The 20,232-nt window shown below is 33.0% G+C and overlaps 2 protein-coding genes across 2 annotated transcripts in view; both read right to left on the reverse strand.

Annotated features, from left to right (window-relative positions):
- Nucleotides 1–1,991: 1,991 nt before the first annotated feature.
- LOC131845634 (protein FAM166B-like) overlaps nt 1,992–20,232 on the reverse strand; it is a 31,594-nt gene continuing 13,353 nt past the window's right edge. The window contains exons 2-5 of the mRNA XM_059194720.1: nt 4,488–4,589; nt 3,935–4,087; nt 3,161–3,357; nt 1,992–2,392 (exon numbers count right to left, since the gene is read on the reverse strand). Coding sequence (XP_059050703.1) covers nt 2,160–2,392; nt 3,161–3,357; nt 3,935–4,087; nt 4,488–4,589 — 685 coding nt within the window. The 3' untranslated portion in view covers nt 1,992–2,159. The remainder of the gene's footprint in view (nt 2,393–3,160; nt 3,358–3,934; nt 4,088–4,487; nt 4,590–20,232) is intronic.
- On the reverse strand, nt 10,341–11,152 carry LOC131845635 (uncharacterized). Its single transcript, XM_059194721.1, has 2 exons — nt 11,046–11,152; nt 10,341–10,580 (listed from the first exon to the last, which is right to left on the reverse strand). Exons 1-2 carry the CDS (start codon nt 11,143–11,145, stop codon nt 10,387–10,389), a joined length of 294 nt encoding a protein of 97 aa, XP_059050704.1. The 5' UTR covers nt 11,146–11,152; the 3' UTR covers nt 10,341–10,386.

Here is a 20,232-nt window from a genome sequence, read left to right on the forward strand (position 1 = left end):
CAGTTTGATACCTTTGTAATAGAAATATTTTTATTATATTAGGGTATTGAGTAAAATCATACCGAAACAAATAATAGAATAAAAAACATGACAGTTATTTTTGTATGTTTATAATATCTAGCTTTAATTAAGATAAATATTTATGTTTTAAATTGTACACATTATATAATAGGATATTGGTCTGCTTGTAATGATTGTTATCTATCCACAATAGATATATTTAGTCCAGTCCCTGAGCACAATGCATGCAACAACAACTACATCAAGGTATAAACAATATTATCACTTTAAATATACCATATCCCGTTTTTATATATAATCTGTACAATTGTACACAAATGTAAAATAAGTATGGAACAGTGTTATGTGTTAAATATATCAAAATAAAACAACGAATTAATTTATTTAATAAAACAGTATTTTATTATATATTTTATTGCTTATTTCAAGTAATTTTATTTATTTATCTACACCTAATACTAATATTATATTGTTGATACTCCATTCTAAATAATATGTTGGTGCCTCATTCACACAATATGTATATCTTATACAACATTAAACAACCAATCGTTGACTTTAATTAATTTCTATATAAATACCATAAAGAAACCATAGAAGAGTTAGTGTACATAGTATCTTCCATATACTAACTTTATAATATAAGTGCAGTTAGATATAATATATGGAAATCTCTTTGATTTCGGTATATTATGTCTGCTCTTATTTATATTTGGTAGTCTGTGGTTGTACAAATATTTTATCCGAGTTATAAGGAAGCAATGAAATTTCTTATTTGTGATTGCTTAAGTGTTCTCCAGTGTTTATCAATCAAATCACATAAAGTTTATCGTCGGAACATATTGATTCGATCTGTGCAAGCGATATTTGTACGTCTTCTCTCTCTAAACCTATTATAATAAATTCTCTATACACTAATTGCATTGACAAATTTGAAGTATAGTTTAAATACTCTTTGAATGCTCAGTTGATAAAAGCTGTTTTTACGCGACACGTTCATTTATGTACGGTCAGGAGCGGCATGCGATTTAGCGCGGGAAAGCCTCGTTCTCTTTGTGTTACATTTATATGCACAGGCTTTCCTGGGAGAAAGCCGATTCTGGCGAAAAAGAGCGTTCGTGTAAAGACAGCCATTCGGCATGGTGTGAAGCTACTATGTTCACAAGTAGCATTCACAAATAACGTTTACTCGGCTAGAGATAATATTGTCTGTATAGCGTAGAAAAAATATTCAAAAATGCAATTGAATATATACCTCGCTGTGTTAGACATAAAGTTCAAAAGAAACTAGATTTTGAAATTGTTCAAATCTCAAGTAAATAACGTAAGGCTCCTGCAATACAGTATTTGGTTTGTCGGGTTCAGAAAAAATACAGGAACAGCTTCACAAATATTACGTTAGCATGTGACATGCGTTGTCATTCTAGAGGACTAAGATCGTTGTCCTGTAATTTCACTGCATAATCTGACCCAACAACCTGCCGTCAAGCAGCTTCCTTTGTAAACTTTCGGTTGTTGACATGTGTAAAACCTATTTATAACGGTAGTAACACTTGGAAGACCTAGTAGTCTGTCATTTTTTTACAGGTTGAGGTTTACGGAGGATTTACTTTTATTTTGTATATTATCTGTGGGGACAATACAATGATTAAATATTTATTATATTTAATCTGAAGCAATGTAAAAAAATAAACAAAAAGTATTTATCTGTAGTTCTTACAATATTAACAATTCCGTATATTTTCTAAATTAGAACACTTAATTTCTTGGACTAAGCACTTTTCACAGAGTTTTATGAAAACCTAGTGAGATTGCTTCATTTACTATCATCAAATTACATTATATTTATCTACATCTTAGCCAGACCAACATAGAAGTATAGACAGTCTACAAATTGTAAATAAACATAGTGAGGAGCTTTCTTATGATATGTGCTATAACAATATACAATAAAAATAGGGAATTAAATATCCTGAGGCTTTGATGATCCTGAGGCCTGAAGATGTCCTAATGTGTTTTTTTGTTTTATGTTAATCATTTAATATTCATCTAAACTTTTTGTTGGTCTATCCTTTGTAGAGCTTTTTATAGAAGAATGCTCATCTACATTTGGTAAAGAACATTCTTCTGCCTGTATGCTATCCCCAATCCCAATAAGAGTATCTCTTATCACGATCTTTTAAGATCGATCTAATATTAGCGTTGGCATTTTGCAATTCTTTTCTTTTTTCTTTCTCCATTTTAATAAGTTCCAGACCACGTTTGGCTGCGCAATGATACCGTTGACTAAGGGACGCTTCGGTTCCTTTAATGCGAGGAATATGGCCGGTATATCCTGCGATTGGCGGAAATTCTGGAGATATTGTGTTATCTGTAATTTGAAAAAGAACATTTATAAGTAGTTTAGTAAATGTACATATATAGTTCTATGTTCTTTGCAATGTATATTACAGGAAAAGAGCATGACTATCCACGAGATTTCTTTTCTACATTCTACAGAAATTTCACCGATTTCATAATATAGGTGATATAAATAATCTTAAGAATGAAAGGAATAATGACGGCCTCCAAGTTTTAGCTGTTTACCACACCGCCTTACTACCCCGATGGTCGCGAGTTCGATTCCTCGCATGGTTCAAACATTTGTATTCATGTGTCTGTCTCTGGGTGTTTCCTATATATATTATGTATGTATTTGCAAAAAAATATATTTCAGTATTTATATATATCATTCCTCTAGTACTCATAACACGCTGTGTGAATTGTCTAGGTGCCGAGCTAAGCTGAGCCTCCTAGTTTTCATTGCTGGATATCACGGGGTCGATCGACAGCACTATGCCCCGGTTTCCAACTTCCCAAATATAGAGTAACATATCGCCCTACTGATTTTAGTATGACTTAGGTACACGCGCGCACTTTTTGAACCATTTTGAGATGCTGTCTCTCTCAATACGGGTCGGGCATAGTAGGGTACAGCTCCTTCTATAAGATAATTTCCTGACAGAACGAACTTACCAGACTAACGACTAACAGAGCTAACGCCTCTAGTAATACCATTTATACACGTATTTTATAATTGTTTCTGCTGTCCAGTTCGGCTAGCTACAGTTGAAAAATCTGCAGAAAAATTGGTTCAAACCTTTGTACTTATTAATCTCTCTGAATCTATTAAGGTCACGTCTGATCTCGTCTCTGGAGTGAATGGTTTCCATTTTTGGCGCACTCCTAGATCTGGCGTAGGTTTTATTCAAATCAGTTTTGCGTCTGAGTTCTCTCTGTCTTTCCGTGAAGTCAGCCATGCAGTCGTCGGCCGAACGGCCGTAGGATTTACCATATCTGAAATTATATAAAATTCTTTATACTTATAAAATACTAGATGTTCCCCGCGACGTCTTTTGCCTTTTTGGAGTCAAATATGTGATTTATTATCATGTCAAATTTTTATGATACCCGTTCAGATGTTTTGTCTAGAAAAGATAATAAACAGAGGCAAACATTTTCGAATATACAATTTTATTTCACGCGACTTTAATAATATGCGATACCAGCTTTGAATTAATGTTTTTTTCATACCTAACGTGGTCTATCATCGTGAAATACCTAATTTACTATTATAAATTTCAAAGTGTCATGCCGATAAACCACAGCCAACAAAAAACTGTCTCATATTTTGTCGCCTTCCATATTTTGTTTTATGATAAAATGTAGATAGATATTCTAGTAATAGTCTATCTAAATAACTATCCTTGAGATCTATCTAAATAACTAATCTAAATAAATATACTTGAGTATTTACAAAAAAAAAAAGAGTAGATATTTGTGTGTCCAGAACCTATAACACAAGTTCTGTTAAGCTTGGACTAGTTGGTACTGTGCAAATTGTCCTAGGATTATTATTATTAACATAACTAACCTGAAGTTCATACCGGGTACGTATCCCGTATAGCCGGTCATATACGCCGTCTGCTGGTTGTGCAGTCCGTCGTACACGTCTTCCTGAGGGTTTCGGTGTCGTGGCATATTCTCCAACTCGTAGTTGTCGCGCGGTCGGTATTCTAACGGCTTACTGTAAAAAAAACCCGATGAATATGAAATGGTGCACCTGATTGATATAGATCGGGTTAGCACATTGTGGCGATCGCTTGGAATTAATCACGATGGTTTCCAGGGCGTGGAGGCCAACTTGACACGTTATTATTAATTGAAACGTGGTCATTACTAACAATTCCATTTTCGCCAATATAAAAAAAAATACTGAAGAAACGACCGTGGCAACGGGCACAGCATTTTGGCGTATTTATATTAACTATCTAGACTTAACTGGTTAGTCACCATAGGACAAGTAACGTGACCTCATGATCACCTTATATTCGTCCAATGGTACCTCGCGAACTTATGTCTACCGTTAGCGCAGGCGTGTGTAATATTAAATTATTATCCATAAAAAAACTGAACTGTAAACTTACTTGAATAACCCTTTAGACCGTATTTCCCGTAGAATCTGTCTTGTGTTGTCTCCGTAGCATTTACCGAAACGAAATTTTAACATAGGGCAGTGTCCGGTGTATCTGAAATAAAAAGAAAAATTGCATAACTAAATAGATCACTTACGCTTAATGGAAAGATTGGTAGAGAATATAATAGCATGCTTCTGTTATTTCATAAACATTCATCACATGTCTCCTACATGTTTGACCTCCATCCCGATTTGAGTGTCTTCAGCCAGAGCAAAAATATATCGAACCGTACGTTTTGCTATAAACCAGTAAAATGCCAGTGTAAGTAAAACAAAACAAGAACACAAGAGTGGTGCGCTTGTGGTCAAAAAAGCAAGAAAATGAAAACAGTACGGTAAATCAGAATTAACATTGTTGTTTTCATGTCCTTGTTTTCTTTTACAGTAAGCGTTATATTGTATGTACCTATACACTGTTTAAGTTCAGTTCATATTAGAAAACATTGTCAAAAAGAACTGAACTTAATAATTAGCGCTCGCAGGCTCTGGGGATTTGACGGTTTTCTCCCTCATTAGATGATAAACTGAGCATCTCTACTAAATAGGTAAGCAAACGTGTTATCTAATATTCTGATACGAAGAATACTAACAATATCTCGTGGTATATGTGTTCTTTCGCTGTCGCATTGATACCTGCTTAGTCATTCTTATCTATAAAAGCCTTGCCTGCACACGAGGCATAGGCGATGTAGGATAGGCGCTCCCCTATATACAGCCCTGATAGAGCCGTTTTATTTCAGGCCGTGTGTACATATATACTTTTCTTTGTCATTTTTTACATGTCTGAACCAGAGACTATGTACCTTTTTAATCTTAATAATATTATAAACGTGAAAGTTTGTGAGTATGGATGTTTATTACCCTTTCGCGCAAAAACTACGGAATGGATTTTGATGAAACTTTACAGAGAATAACATATAGGCTATAAAATTCACGCGAGTGAAACCGCGGGTAGGCTAGTACCTATTAAAATAAAATATATATACCTATCTCTGTCCAAGTCATAATACTGTTACTCATACCAACGTCACTGAAATAACTGGTAGGTACCTACCTATTAGAGCAAGAGCCCACGACTGCCAGACATACGTCATTTTAATAAACGTGAAAGTTCTTGTATGTGTGTCCCCAACACAGGTAAGAACGATCCCCAAATATGAAACCTGGATCGTGGTTCCTTTGGCAGGTACCAGGTAACAAAGGTGTAAAAAAAATCATACCAAATTCGTTATTTTAAGAAACTCCATATTTTCATATATTGTTCGTAGCACTATTATAACTTGCGCTGCTCATTGCCAGACACGTAGTGTGGTTCCAACCCCCCGCCGGACCCCCCTAAACTATACTATTTTAGAAATAAACTTACGTCATTTTAATAAAGCTGAAATTTATATATATTATTGAGAGTTCTCTCAAACTGAGTTTCCTAAATTGCCAGACAGTTTTCTTGGTTCCTTATCATACCAGACTCATTGAAACCGTATATTGGGTAACAACGGTGTATACAATTTCATATCAAAATCGTTATTTTAAGATGCTCCATTTTTTCACATATTCCTCGTAACAGTATTATAACTTGCTCTGCTCATTGCCAGACCCTTAGTGTGGTTCCAACCCCCCGCCGGACCCCCCTAAACTATACTATTTTGTAAATAAACTTACGTCATTTTAATAAAGCTGAAATTTATATATATTATTGAGAGTTCTCTCAAACTGAGTTTCCTAAATTGCCAGACAGTTTTCTTGGTTCTTTATTCCACCAGAATCATTGAAACCGTATATTGGATAACAACGGTGTATACAATTTCATGTCAAATTCATTATTTTAAGATGCTCCATTTTTTCACATATTGTTCGTAGCATTATTATAACTTGCGCTGCTCATTGCCAGACACGTAGTGTGGTTCCAACCCCCGCCGGACCCCCCTAAACTATACTATTTTAGAAATAAACTTACGTCATTTTAATAAAGCTGAAATTTATATATATTATTGAGACTTCTCTCAAACTGAGTTTCCTAAATTGCCAGACAGTTTTCTTGGTTCCTTATCATACCAGACTCATTGAAACCGTATATTGGGTAACAACGGTGTATACAATTTCATATCAAATTCGTTATTTTAAGATGCTCCATTTTTTCACATATTGCTCGTAACAGTATTATAACTTGCTCTGCTCATTGCCAGACCCTTAGTGTGGTTCCAACCCCCCGCCGGACCCCCCTAAACTATACTATTTTATAAATAAACTTACGTCATTTTAATAAAGCTGAACTTTATACATATTATTGAGAGAACTATTAAACTGAGTTTCCTAAATTGCCAGACAGTTTTCTTGATTCCTTATCCTACCAAACTCATTGAAACCGTATATTGGGTAACAACGGTGTATACAATTTCATATCAAATTCGTTATTTTAAGATGCTCCATTTTTTCACATATTGCTCGTAACAGTATTATAACTTGCTCTGCTCATTGGCAGACCCATAGTGTGGTTCCAACCCCCCGCCGGACCCCCCTAAACTATATTTTATAAATAAACTTACGTCATTTTAATAAAGCTGAAATTTATATATATTATTGAGAGTTCTCTCAAACTGAGTTTCCTAAATTGCCAGACAGTTTTCTTGGTTTTTTATCCTACCAGACTCATTGAAACCGTATATTGGGTAACAACGGTGTATACAATTTCATATCAAATTCGTTATTTTAAGATGCTCCATTTTTTCACATATTGCTCGTAACAGTATTATAACTTGCTCTGCTCGTTGCCAGACCCTTAGTGTGGTTCCAACCCCCGCCGAACCCCCTAAACTATACTATTTTATAAATAAACTTACGTCATTTTAATAAAGCTGAACCTTATATATATTATTGAGAGAACTATTAAACTGAGTTTCCTAAATTGCCAGACAGTTTTCTTGGTTCCTTATCCTACCAGACTCATTGAAACCGTATATTGGGTAACAACGGTGTATACAATTTCATACCGAATTCGTTATTTTAAGATGCTCCATTTTTTCACATATTGCTCGTAACAGTATTATAACTTGCTCTGATCGTTGTCGAACCAAGAAAACTGTCTGGCAATTTAGGAAACTCAGTTTAATAGTTCTCTCAATAACATATATAAAGTTCAGCTTTATTAAAATAACGTAAATTTATTTATAAAATAGTATAGTTTGGGGGTGTCCGGCGGGGGGTTGGAACCACACTAAGGGTCTGGCAACGAGCAGAGCAAGTTATAATACTGTTACGAGCAATATGTGAAAAAATGGAGCATCTTAAAATAACGAATTTGATATGAAATTGTATACACCGTTGTTACCCAATATACGGTTTCAATGAGTTTGGTAGGATAAGGAACCAAGAAAACTGTCTGGCAATTTAGGAAACTCAGTTTAATAGTTCTCTCAATAATATATATAAGGTTCAGCTTTATTAAAATTACGTAAGTTTATTTATAAAATAGTATAGTTTAGGGGGGTCCGGCGGGGGGTTGGAACCACACTAAGGGTCTGGCAATGAGCAGAGCAAGTTATAATACTGTTACGAGCAATATGTGAAAAAATGGAGCATCTTAAAATAACGAATTTGATATGAAATTGTATACACCGTTGTTACCCAATATACGGTTTCAATGAGTCTGGTATGATAAGGAACCAAGAAAACTGTCTGGCAATTTAGGAAACTCAGTTTGAGAGAACTCTCAATAATATATATAAATTTCAGCTTTATTAAAATGACGTAAGTTTATTTATAAAATAGTATAGTTTGGGGGGGTCCGGCGGGGGGTTGGAACCACACTAAGGGTCTGGCAACGAGCAGAGCAAGTTATAATACTGTTACGAGCAATATGTGAAAAAATGGAGCATCTTCAAATAACGAATTTGATATGAAATTGTATACACCGTTGTTACCCAATATATGGTTTCAATGAGTTTGGTAGGATAAGGAACCAAGAAAACTGTCTGGCAATTTAGGAAACTCAGTTTAATAGTTCTCTCAATAATATATATAAGGTTCAGCTTTATTAAAATTACGTAAGTTTATTTATAAAATAGTATAGTTTAGGGGGGTCCGGCGGGGGGTTGGAACCACACTACGTGTCTGGCAATGAGCAGCGCAAGTTATAATAATGCTACGAACAATATGTGAAAAAATGGAGCATCTTAAAATAATGAATTTGACATGAAATTGTATACACCGTTGTTATCCAATATACGGTTTCAATGATTCTGGTGGAATAAGGAACCAAGAAAACTGTCTGGCAATTTAGGAAACTCAGTTTGAGAGAACTCTCAATAATATATATAAATTTCAGCTTTATTAAAATGACGTAAGTTTATTTACAAAATAGTATAGTTTAGGGGGTCCGGCGGGGGTTGGAACCACACTAAGGGTCTGGCAATGAGCAGGGCAAGTTATAATACTGTTACGAGCAATATGTGAAAAAATGGAGCATCTTAAAATAACGAATTTGATATGAAATTGTATACACCGTTGTTACCCAATATACGGTTTCAATGAGTCTGGTATTATAAGGAACCAAGAAAACTGTCTGGCAATTTAGGAAACTCAGTTTGAGAGAACTCTCAATAATATATATAAATTTCAGCTTTATTAAAATGACGTAAGTTTATTTACAAAATAGTATAGTTTAGGGGGGTCCGGCGGGGGGATGGAACCACACTAAGGGTCTGGCAATGAGCAGAGCAAGTTATAATACTGTTACGAGGAATATGTGAAAAAATGGAGCATCTTAAAATAACGATTTTGATATGAAATTGTATACACCGTTGTTACCCAATATACGGTTTCAATGAGTCTGGTATGATAAGGAACCAAGAAAACTGTCTGGCAATTTAGGAAACTCAGTTTGAGAGAACTCTCAATAATATATATAAATTTCAGCTTTATTAAAATGACGTAAGTTTATTTCTAAAATAGTATAGTTTAGGGGGGTCCGGCGGGGGGTTGGAACCACACTACGTGTCTGGCAATGAGCAGCGCAAGTTATAATAGTGCTACGAACAATATATGAAAATATGGAGTTTCTTAAAATAACGAATTTGGTATGATTTTTTTTACACCTTTGTTACCTGGTACCTGCCAAAGGAACCACGATCCAGGTTTCATATTTGGGGATCGTTCTTACCTGTGTTGGGGACACACATACAAGAACTTTCACGTTTATTAAAATGACGTATGTCTGGCAGTCGTGGGCTCTTGGGCTATATGTTTGTCTACCTAACAAAATTTATCTTTATTTACTTAATAAATGCGAATAATCTTGGTATTCATTATCTTGAAACGTGTATACTTATACAATGAAAACAAGATAACTATTTTTAATTAAAAAATATAGTTAATATGGATTATTATCCTATCTATATTTAATAACCAGGCTATAGGATACACAGCCTGGTTCTAGGATGTAGAATAAGAGCCTACAAGACCTGTAGATTATGGCCCCAACTTAGAAGAAAACTAATGCATGTTTTTTTTTAAACAAATCTGGTTTGTTTACAAATTTTTTGTATTAATTTAATGTTCTGACTACTTTTGTCATGATGATAAATAAGTGAACCCAGCAATACCTATTAGTCTCGTATCAATTGGTAAGTACTTGATTTATTGTAGATCGAAATAATAGACACACCTCTACTTTCTATTAAATAGTAAGGTAAAAGAAATTATTATATCAATAATTAAAATATGGTTTTGTTATCTAACGGTAATGATAAAACTGAATCATATTGCAATCATATTTATTTCACATTTATGTAATAAATTCATCCATACTCTAATATTTTCCCGATAACCAGAAAATTCAATCAGAAAACGTATCAGGGACAATCTTCGTAAGCGAAGCAATAACCCGACGGAGGGTGTAGCACGAAGGGGAAATCGCAATCGCATCGCGACCAATCGCAAATAGTGCCCATTGATATTGCGACAGGCTCGTCGCAAGTCCGCTGCGACGGTGTCGGACGACATTCGCTGTTCAAACGATGCATGTTTTCTGGGCATTCCTCTACGCCTGTAAATTGATTTATTAGGTCATTTGGCAATGCGCCAGTTAATAAAACCAATTGCTTGTTCCTCAAATTAGGATGCCTAAGAAAAAACTAAGAGGTCATGTTTCTTCTGAATAGATCGTCACTTTCCAAAATATATTGTTTAGTATTGGATAGCTAATAAAAATATTGGACTGTGATTAATATGTATAATATGAAAACTGTTATGAAAGATAGACCGTTGTACATTAAATTAGTTGAGTGAGATTATTAATTAAGCCGGTAAGTATCGATGCCGGCCGGACAAGAAGTGGCCGCCGCTGGCCGCGGTCGCCGATTGGGTGCATAGATAATATATTTTCCGATTTAATCTATTTGTTGTTAACAGACTGCATTTTTCAGTAAATACTTTGACAGATAAAATATTTTAAATTAATAGGTAACAGATCCGGTGATTGTTGGTTTTAAATAGTTTGATAAGTACTTACAACTTCCATTGAACAACAAGCAGCCGGGTTGCCCTATTTTTGCATAATACATAGATTCAATAACTTTCACAAAACATAGGAAAAACACCACATGTTGCATTGTCTAATCTGCGGGCGCCTTTTTAGTGTAATGATTGCACTTGTTTACTGAGTCCAACTGTGTTGTGTTATGGTTGTTACTATGTCGGTAACAATATGGTTTATTTCCTGTTTTATTTTTTTGTATACACAAATGCGTATACTATATTTCTTCGACATCTTGGTAGGTAAAGAAAATTAATTTAACTTGGAAAAAAATTCGCTCCGAAACATTCTCACAATAAAGATACTAATCCTCTTTAATTGCTTAGATAAATGGGGCCTTAGAAAGAAGTACGAGTATGTGTCTTGGTAATTAAACTACCTTATGAACTCTCCCGAGACGTTATCCATCTGTGATCAATTTGGTAGTTGTAAATACAATACAATATACAATTCTACTTCACAACTGTTATTGGAATAGGTCATAGATAATATAATTTCATTTTAAATTTCTTTCTAATTAGAAACTACATATATAAGTTCTTGAGCCCTTATTGACTTGCTGCAATATGTTCTTCCCTACCACTATTAACTGTACCTAATACCCAATGTGGCAGTAAGTTGTAAAAAAATACCAAGACATTTAAATTTCCTACTTTATTAATGGACCTAGTAATATATTGGCTTCTAAAAATATTACGTAATTGAAATACCTTTATTTATTTAAGCTTGTTACTCACCACAATTGTGGTGAGTAACTAAGCTTAAATAAATACGGTAAGTACCGTAGAGTTAAAGTAACATAAGTTGTATGTGAGAACTGCACTAAATATTCAAAGAAAATGGCTGCTTTGCAGGCAAAACATACCACAATGAAATAGAAAACAATGATTTTTGAAATTTTTCTCGATTTGTGTGTTAAACAGTCTTGGAGTTTAATGTTAAATTTTTGACTCATAATTTACAGTTATGAGTCAAAATCTGGGATGTAATATTACAATGTTTACTGTGGCAATAGTAAGTATGAAAATATTCCCAAAGGGATTAAATGTATTACTTAAGGGATTAAATTTGTTCTTCTAACAATAACAATTATTTTCATTGCTTTACGTTAGTCTTTTTACTGCGTGTCTGTACAAGTTCGGGGCAGAGTTAATTCTTGCATTAAAGCAAATAAAACGGCAGATAAATATAATTATTTCCTTATATATTATTATAAGAATGTATCTATAAAACTAAATCGATTGTTCAAACTTGTTCAAAAAATTCTTTATTCTCCGTGAGTTTTAATTTCTTCGATTTTCTGTACGCCTTAATTCGAGTCTTGCCTCGGAGTTTGCGTTTGTAGGATTGTTGACACATCTTGTAGTCGACACATGCAGACGTCATCTCGTCCAACAGTAAGTCGCCGTTGCAGTCACAACGTGACCAGCCGCATGTATAACCTGTAATTTATAAAAATGGACTGAAAATCATCTATACAAATAAATAAAATAGAAGTGTCTGCTTGTAATTTCTAAATAACAGATTTTCACTAATGCACACGACGTATATATATGGTATTAACATAAAAAAAGAATTGATTGTCTGTCTGTTTGTTTGATAGTTCATGCTAATCTCAGAAACGGGTGCGACGATTTTGACGGGACTTTCACTTTACTTAATTTTAGAAATTTTATACCACGTGGACGTGGACGTAGCAGGTAATAGCTAGTTTAATAATCAAATTTTAGTACCCACCAAGACTATAAATCTCAGGTTGATCACACGTGCGCTGAGATAATGTATCTTTGTCGCATCGTGTATGATACGGATGCATGTTACGAGGACAGTGGGAAATGCCTGGAAAAAATATAGGAACATTGAACAACAGAATGAATATGTGTGTGTACGTGGTATGAAAAATGTGACAACTATGTTATTTGTTTTGAGAAGGGCTAATATAATAACAGGCTACTAGAAAGCAGGATTTTTAAAAAATCTGCTACGTTTAACTTTTACAGTGAAAATGAAATTTAAAACTACAGACTATTTTTTAATTACACAATATCAATTTGTAAAAATCCAAGATAATTACATAAAAAGTATTATAACAATTAATTGCATAAATAATAGAATTAAAAAGAGGTCACAAAACTTTGTATGTATGCCAATTTGTTTTAATATTACGAGGTTTTATTCATTAGTTTTTTCTGAAATTTATTTGAGACTGTTACATTTATTCCGTGCCTGATAGATGTACCTACTCTTTCCAATAAATTATGAGTGTACTTAGGCTACTTTGTATCTTGGGAAATCTACTTTAAGTGACCGAGGGAACATATTAGGGGTAGAGGACTATAAGGGATTTGAGTTATAATAGCTATATTTTTACTGTAGACAAAACAAAAATACCTTTTTCTGAGGAACCATTAAAGTAAGTAATTAGATAAGATTGGTATCTTTATAGTGAGAATATTTTCGGGCTAATTATATTCAATTTTGTGGTTTAATTACTCCAAACTTAACTGCGGATACTGATGCGCAGATAAAGAGAGCTTATTAGTTTGTTTTTTATTTATGGTACACTATTTCAGTACGATTAATTTTCCTATGGTTAATATTTCATTGTACTGCTTTTCATTTTCATTTTATTTTTTTATACTTCTGTATTATTATTACTAAAGAATTTTACTTCAGCAAAAAAAAATATATATTATAAATATACTCAAATTGCGAAACAATTCGTATCTTGAAATATCAGATTAAATATGTATGTATTTGACGTATTGTATACTTTTCGCTCTCAGTGGTCAAGCTGTTTAGCACATCATAGTTCAGAACGTCGCAGGTTCAATTCTTCGCACGGTGCAAACATTTATAGTTATGAGTATGAATGCTCGTATGGGTCTGGATATTTTTTATATAAAAATCTATTTAAGTAATTATATCAGTTGTTTAGTACTCATAACACAAGCTCTGCTTAGAACTAGATAACCTCATGTGTAATGTTCCATGTTAAAATATATTAATATATGTATACTGTATTGCTGATAATGGAACATATATATGTGTAATATAAATACTAGGATCATATAAATAGGATTATAGAACATGTATACTTACATTTCTGTGCAAAATACAAACATGGTGTCCCATAATATTGTCCATTTACGAGTAAAATTGAGAACAGAGTTACACAAACTCTACAATCCATTGTATGGCGCTACAAACGGCACAATGACATATGGAAATAAAACCAAACGTTCCCACGGCTGATGGACATACTTATTGATAGTTATGATTTTTCAGTTTACTGCAATGTTTTCAAAATACATGGCGATGTAATCAATAATTTTGATTTAGTAGCAAGAAATATTAAATCAGGCTGGAGGTACGTTACGTCGTACAAAATATATTTGGAAAATAAAACCTACCAACTTACATCGTGAGAAATTACTTTTTTTTTAAATACGATAATAAGACCTATGTAAAAATATGAATTAAAATTTACAGATTTGTAATTATGCGACTGTGTTGAGTATCAATACATAGGTATATATAGTTACTTTAAATAAAAATACAGGCAAATTGAAAATCACCTATTTTACCCCCGTTGCAGCGTTATACGTTTGACGTGTTTGTCTGTGTCCTCGTAGCTCTATAACGAATGTACCGATTATGATACGGTTTTTTTTTGTTTGAAACTTAACTCCAATTTATGATTTATCTGTTCAGGTGTTTCATAGTCATCAACTTTTAGTATATTTACTACACGGTTGTTTTTGGATTTTATATATTGAAGTATATGAACGTGTAATGATAAATGGTGTCAATGTGTCACGTGCCCGTAAAAGAGCCCTACTTATCACACCATTACTGATACAGGTTGACTGTACAAAAAGCTCAAGCTCTAATATCAAGAAGCATATTGATATAAATTTCAAATTGAAAATAATTTTGTTCCTTATTTATATATATATATATATATATATAATGAATATATTCAATCACTACCTATACATATATATTTGAAAGGTTTAAAAATAAAATTTAATTTACTACTTTGATACTACACTTTCACTAATGTCATAAATGGCTTGGTACCTTCATGTATCCTTTACGATTAACTCTGTATTGATCAGAACTTAGCCTTACCTTAGAATCTGTGAAAAGTGCCAGGTACAATCAGACTCGTATATCTGCACACCTACGCTACGTTTAGTTATAAATAAACTTTGACAGCCACAAACAGAGTTTCTTAATAAAACGACAGACAATTTGCAAGTTTGCAAGTATCACCCTGTATCACCGAAGCGACAATAGTTAACAGAAGCAAATGAGGTCGGAACACGAAATGCATGGCCTATTTAGCGCGTAAAATACGGGTAAGTGTATGGCATATCTAATTGTTCATCGTAGATTCTGTACATATCTAGATGTCACAGTTTACAATGTCAGTACTATTTCTTTACACGAACTAGTATTATATATATATATATATATTATAACACAGGGGACAAACGAGCATGCGGCTCACCTGATGGTAAGTGATTACCGCCGCTCATGAGCACCCGCAAAACCAGGGGAACTACAAGTACGTTGTCGACCTTAAGAAATAAGGTAAAAATTTAATACAAAAAAAATTACGTTCATAAGCGGCTAAAATGTCTTACATAAATAATGTTTTAATTGGAATTGGATGTCTGCCTTATATGTTCCTATTGAATTTAAATTTGATGTATGGCTTCCAAGCTCCTATAACATTTTGTTTTCAAATTTAACTCAATACCAATTTAAGTTCATTGTGACGAATACTCAACAGCTATTGCTAGTTAAGTAAATACGTAAATACACACCAGTATACATCTAATCAACAGTACATGAATGCTGTCTGAAAAAAGGTCGACGTCAACATGCAACTTTGAACCTTATACGCGATTATATTACAGTATAGATATATTTATACTTCAGAGTACATATAATGAAGTCCTACTGTTGTGCTGCTTCGTGAGCTGTTTCAAAATCGAAGTTAAAATATATGAATATTTAGGTTTATTTGTCAGTTATATTCGACGAATGCGGACGACCCACTAACCATCACGATGCAATGTTCTGTATTGATATTAAAAAGTTTGTTACTAATATTGTACTTCAAGTACTCTCAGGAATAGTCTTCGCTGAAAATACATTTCATTATACGTAACTTCCATCTATCATGTTCGTCTGTAGATATAAAGCGACCTTAGGCCGTATACAGATAGCGTGCCTGGCACCAAACTTCCCGCATGCGGCCTTACTACGTCGAATGGGAGATAATATAAGCCCGCTGTTTGCACTGGCGCGTATGAGATATACTGAACTTTTATAAGTGTAGGCCTCATAATAATATTATTCAATGACAGTAATTACATATAATCAGCATAGTTAATTACGTATTTCGATTCCTAGGCGTATAAAATGGTATGAATTAGAAATCTATAAAATATAAAACATTTGTTTCCTTGTATTATAAAAAACAAATAGGTATGTATAATCAACTCATCTCGGTATATAACTGCAGGGGTAATGTAATGTAATGTAATGCAATATGAACTCTATTTTCAGCATTTAGCCTTTCATTTGAGCCGTTGTGTCAAACAAGGTCCTAGCAGAAGCGCAGAAGCCTCTCCTATATATCTCGTAGCTATCTCCTAAATATAGATATAAAAAATATTTTTCTTATTTACTTCAATAGGAAAATCTAGACTTATTACTAATACTCGGTTTTAAATAAGAAAACGTTTATTAATCAATTAGTTAGTTATTTGTAATAGTGGATTCGCCCGAGTAAGGCTGTTCTCGTTAGAATATTAAGTAAAATAAAAGTACTCCAGGATAATATAGCTGCTAATTTTCTTTTGGTTAAAGAGTTTTGTAGTTCGTCCTTGATTTAAGGCTTATATCGGACAAATACAAAAAGGCTTGCTTAGGGAATTTTAATATATCAATCAAGCATTGAGAAATCTAGGTGCCTACAAAAAATCAAATTCAAAAATCATTTATTCATGTAGAACATTTTAGCCGCTTATGAACGTAATTTTTTACATTATATATGTATAATATGTATAAATATAAAACTACTACAATTGTAAAACTTGAATTTTATAATAATACTCATTTATTCAGCATAGTACAGATCGTTTATGTTCCATTTTTAGCCATTACCTATGGACTATTTGTTTTTGTCTCCAAAACTCCTATTTTATACAGAATGATTTTACAAAGGTATATAATTATTAAAAGAATTTGAAAAAGCCTAGTTAAAAATAGAAATCCTTCAATACAAATTTTTAACCAATTTCTCGCTTTATGGAAAGAACTTGTAGATCCTTTCCTATCTAAAGAAAAGTGTGTAATGTGTAAAAGCACTACATTACTGCTGCGAAGAATTCGGAGAGAGCAAATAGGCAAGTACCCAGTGGAATTGTCCACTCTAGCTAGAGGCATGCATATCACTGCACTTCTGCGAACCCAGTGCATCTAGAGGTGGACATAGATATATGAACTAACCTGTCTTATACTAACATATTTTATACTTATAAAGTATATTAGTAAAATATTTAGTTTACTAAGATGATATGGATCATGAGTGTACTAGACAAATAAATAAATATTGCGTATGAAAGTTACTTCAGACAAGAAAATTTCTTTTTCGAATAAGTCGAAGAGTGTTCGGTAAAACTTGTATCCGATATCGCGATATCTCTTAGTCAGATCACAAAACCTCTTCCAATTTCAACCCTTGAGAATACAAGTTTATGTGTTTATGTGCAAAATGTCTCTGGTTTTTGTGACACTTCACTTAGAAGGCTCTACCTCTTCATAGTAATATTATAGTCATGGTATAGTACACAGATAATATTACTTTGGACCTCTTTTAGTAGGTACTTAATGTCGTAATCGTGCAATTTGATATATGTACTTAGATAGTGCCGAGTTTCTCTTATTTCAAATTTCTTGTTATACTTGTTACTACAGTCCAATTCAGTGCTAAATTAGACCAGTTTAGCACAGCACTGTTTTCCCTTGAGACGGCTGACCCAGTATTTTGGATTCTCACAGAGTACCTACTTTTTATTATACGCGTACGAAATTTAAATCATATAGCAAAGAAATTAGAAAAATCCGGCAACAATGTTTCTCATCAGTTAGGTACGTGTTTATGAGCTATGTGATCTTACTTGATTGATGTGATAAAGGTATGGACAAATCGGATATCAGTTTTATTGTTATCCCAGTTAACATTTATTCATTATCATGGCTGTTTCAATAATCTGCTTAAAAGTATTCAAAAACTGACCTCTTATAATATATACGAGTACATATGTAGAAAACGAGAGAGTAAATAAAAAGATATAGATAGATTCCGCACTGCAATAATAAAAGAATATTGAAACCAAAATATCTGATGTATGCTAATCAGCACTCATTCTTCATGCCTGTGCCTCCATGGATTTGTGGAGTATTCCTTCACTCGCTAAAATACCTCATAAACATAAAATGTGATGTTTTTACACTTGTTTTGATCCTTAGTAAAGTCAATTGTAAAGGGTAATGTATAAAATACGTAAACCAATAACGTAGGCATTATCCGTTACTGTTAATCAAAAGAAGAACAGCAAAATTCATCACCACATATCAGTTATATTATCTTTTACAAAATATAATTGGGTATATATAGTTTTGTAACTTATGGAGCACACTCTATTAGAAAATCTTCTCTTATATTGGGCCAAAAAAAGTAAAGTTGCTAGTTGTATCTTTTATCTACGATTTGAACGATGTGTTGATGTGTTGCCCATATACGAGTATACTCACACATAACTTTTTCAATTACGTGCACTGTACAGTTTGAATTGCTACAATAAACATAACTGTTAGGTATGTGAGATAATTTTCCATTTTTATTCACACGTAGCATTATATTTCTAAGAAAATTCTCTTAAGATATATAACTATAGATAAAATGCGTACTTGTTAGTAACTCAGGGCTGGAAAGTTGTAAATAGGACGCAACAGAGAGTGTCTTGAAAGTGTCAATGTACATGACAATCTTAGTATAAAGGTATACCTACCTAAAACCAAATAAAGGACTTGTCAATCTAAAATATAATATATATGTTATCTATATTAAAAGCAGAACCTTTTCTGTTATCACGCTGATCACACTGACTTAGTATAAAGCTTAAAGTTTTGTTATTCTTTTATTTCTGTCTTGAATTTTGTTCACATGGTATTGTAGTTGTTATGGATGGATCAAGAGGATGAATTAAAGAATAATACAAAAATGTACCAATTTATATGAAAATTAAGTACTACAGAAGCACATATTGAAACAAAATATATCAGAGTAGGTAAAGTTTTTTATATATTAACTGTATAAATATAATAACTTGATAAATAAGTAACAAGCTATTCTCTAAAATTACGAACGTAATTTCATCATTCTAATATAATTATATATTACATAGAGGTCGTTTTCAGGTGAAAACAACACGTAAATAGCTACAATTAGCACCCTATCAGTTAGCAAAAAGTTGCATGGTAACCTGCTATAAGCTATAGATACGATTTAAGCGGAACCTACAATAAGCACAGTCATTAATTTCATAGTGGATTTAACTATGATAGCTAGAATTGAATTGTTAAGCATAACAGCTTATTAAAAAAAACTGTACTTTCTAGTATAGGTATATAATTATAATAAAATTTATGATGAATCTGACATTATTTCTCATCTGCTACTAAACGTAGACCTTCTAATAAACTATATTATCTTCTAAGAATAGATACCTATGTCCTTTAAAAGTCATTGGACCCTAAAAATTAATCTCCTTACCTAACCGGTCAAATTACCTTGCAAATAATTTGATAGAGCCACTGGTCTTATTACACATAATTAAAAAAAACTGTAGGTCAGGTTCATAATATATTTTGAGAAATAAAGTTTATACGCTAATCTATGTATGTGACTGCTAGTTTATTACATGTGTTAACCAATTAATGTTTTTGTTTTTAATTTTCTCTACTCGTTGTCGTTATATGTTCTTGTATAAATGTTGTGAACGTTACACGTATTCGTAAATATCGCGTATTCTTTAATAAATACTGATAACTGATAGTAGTAGTACAATAAAAAACAACT

The sequence above is a fragment of the Achroia grisella genome, unplaced genomic scaffold (genome assembly GCF_030625045.1).
Source record: "Achroia grisella isolate CSIRO2021 unplaced genomic scaffold, CSIRO_AGI_Agris_v1 utg478, whole genome shotgun sequence".
Lineage (NCBI taxonomy): Eukaryota > Metazoa > Arthropoda > Insecta > Lepidoptera > Pyralidae > Achroia > Achroia grisella.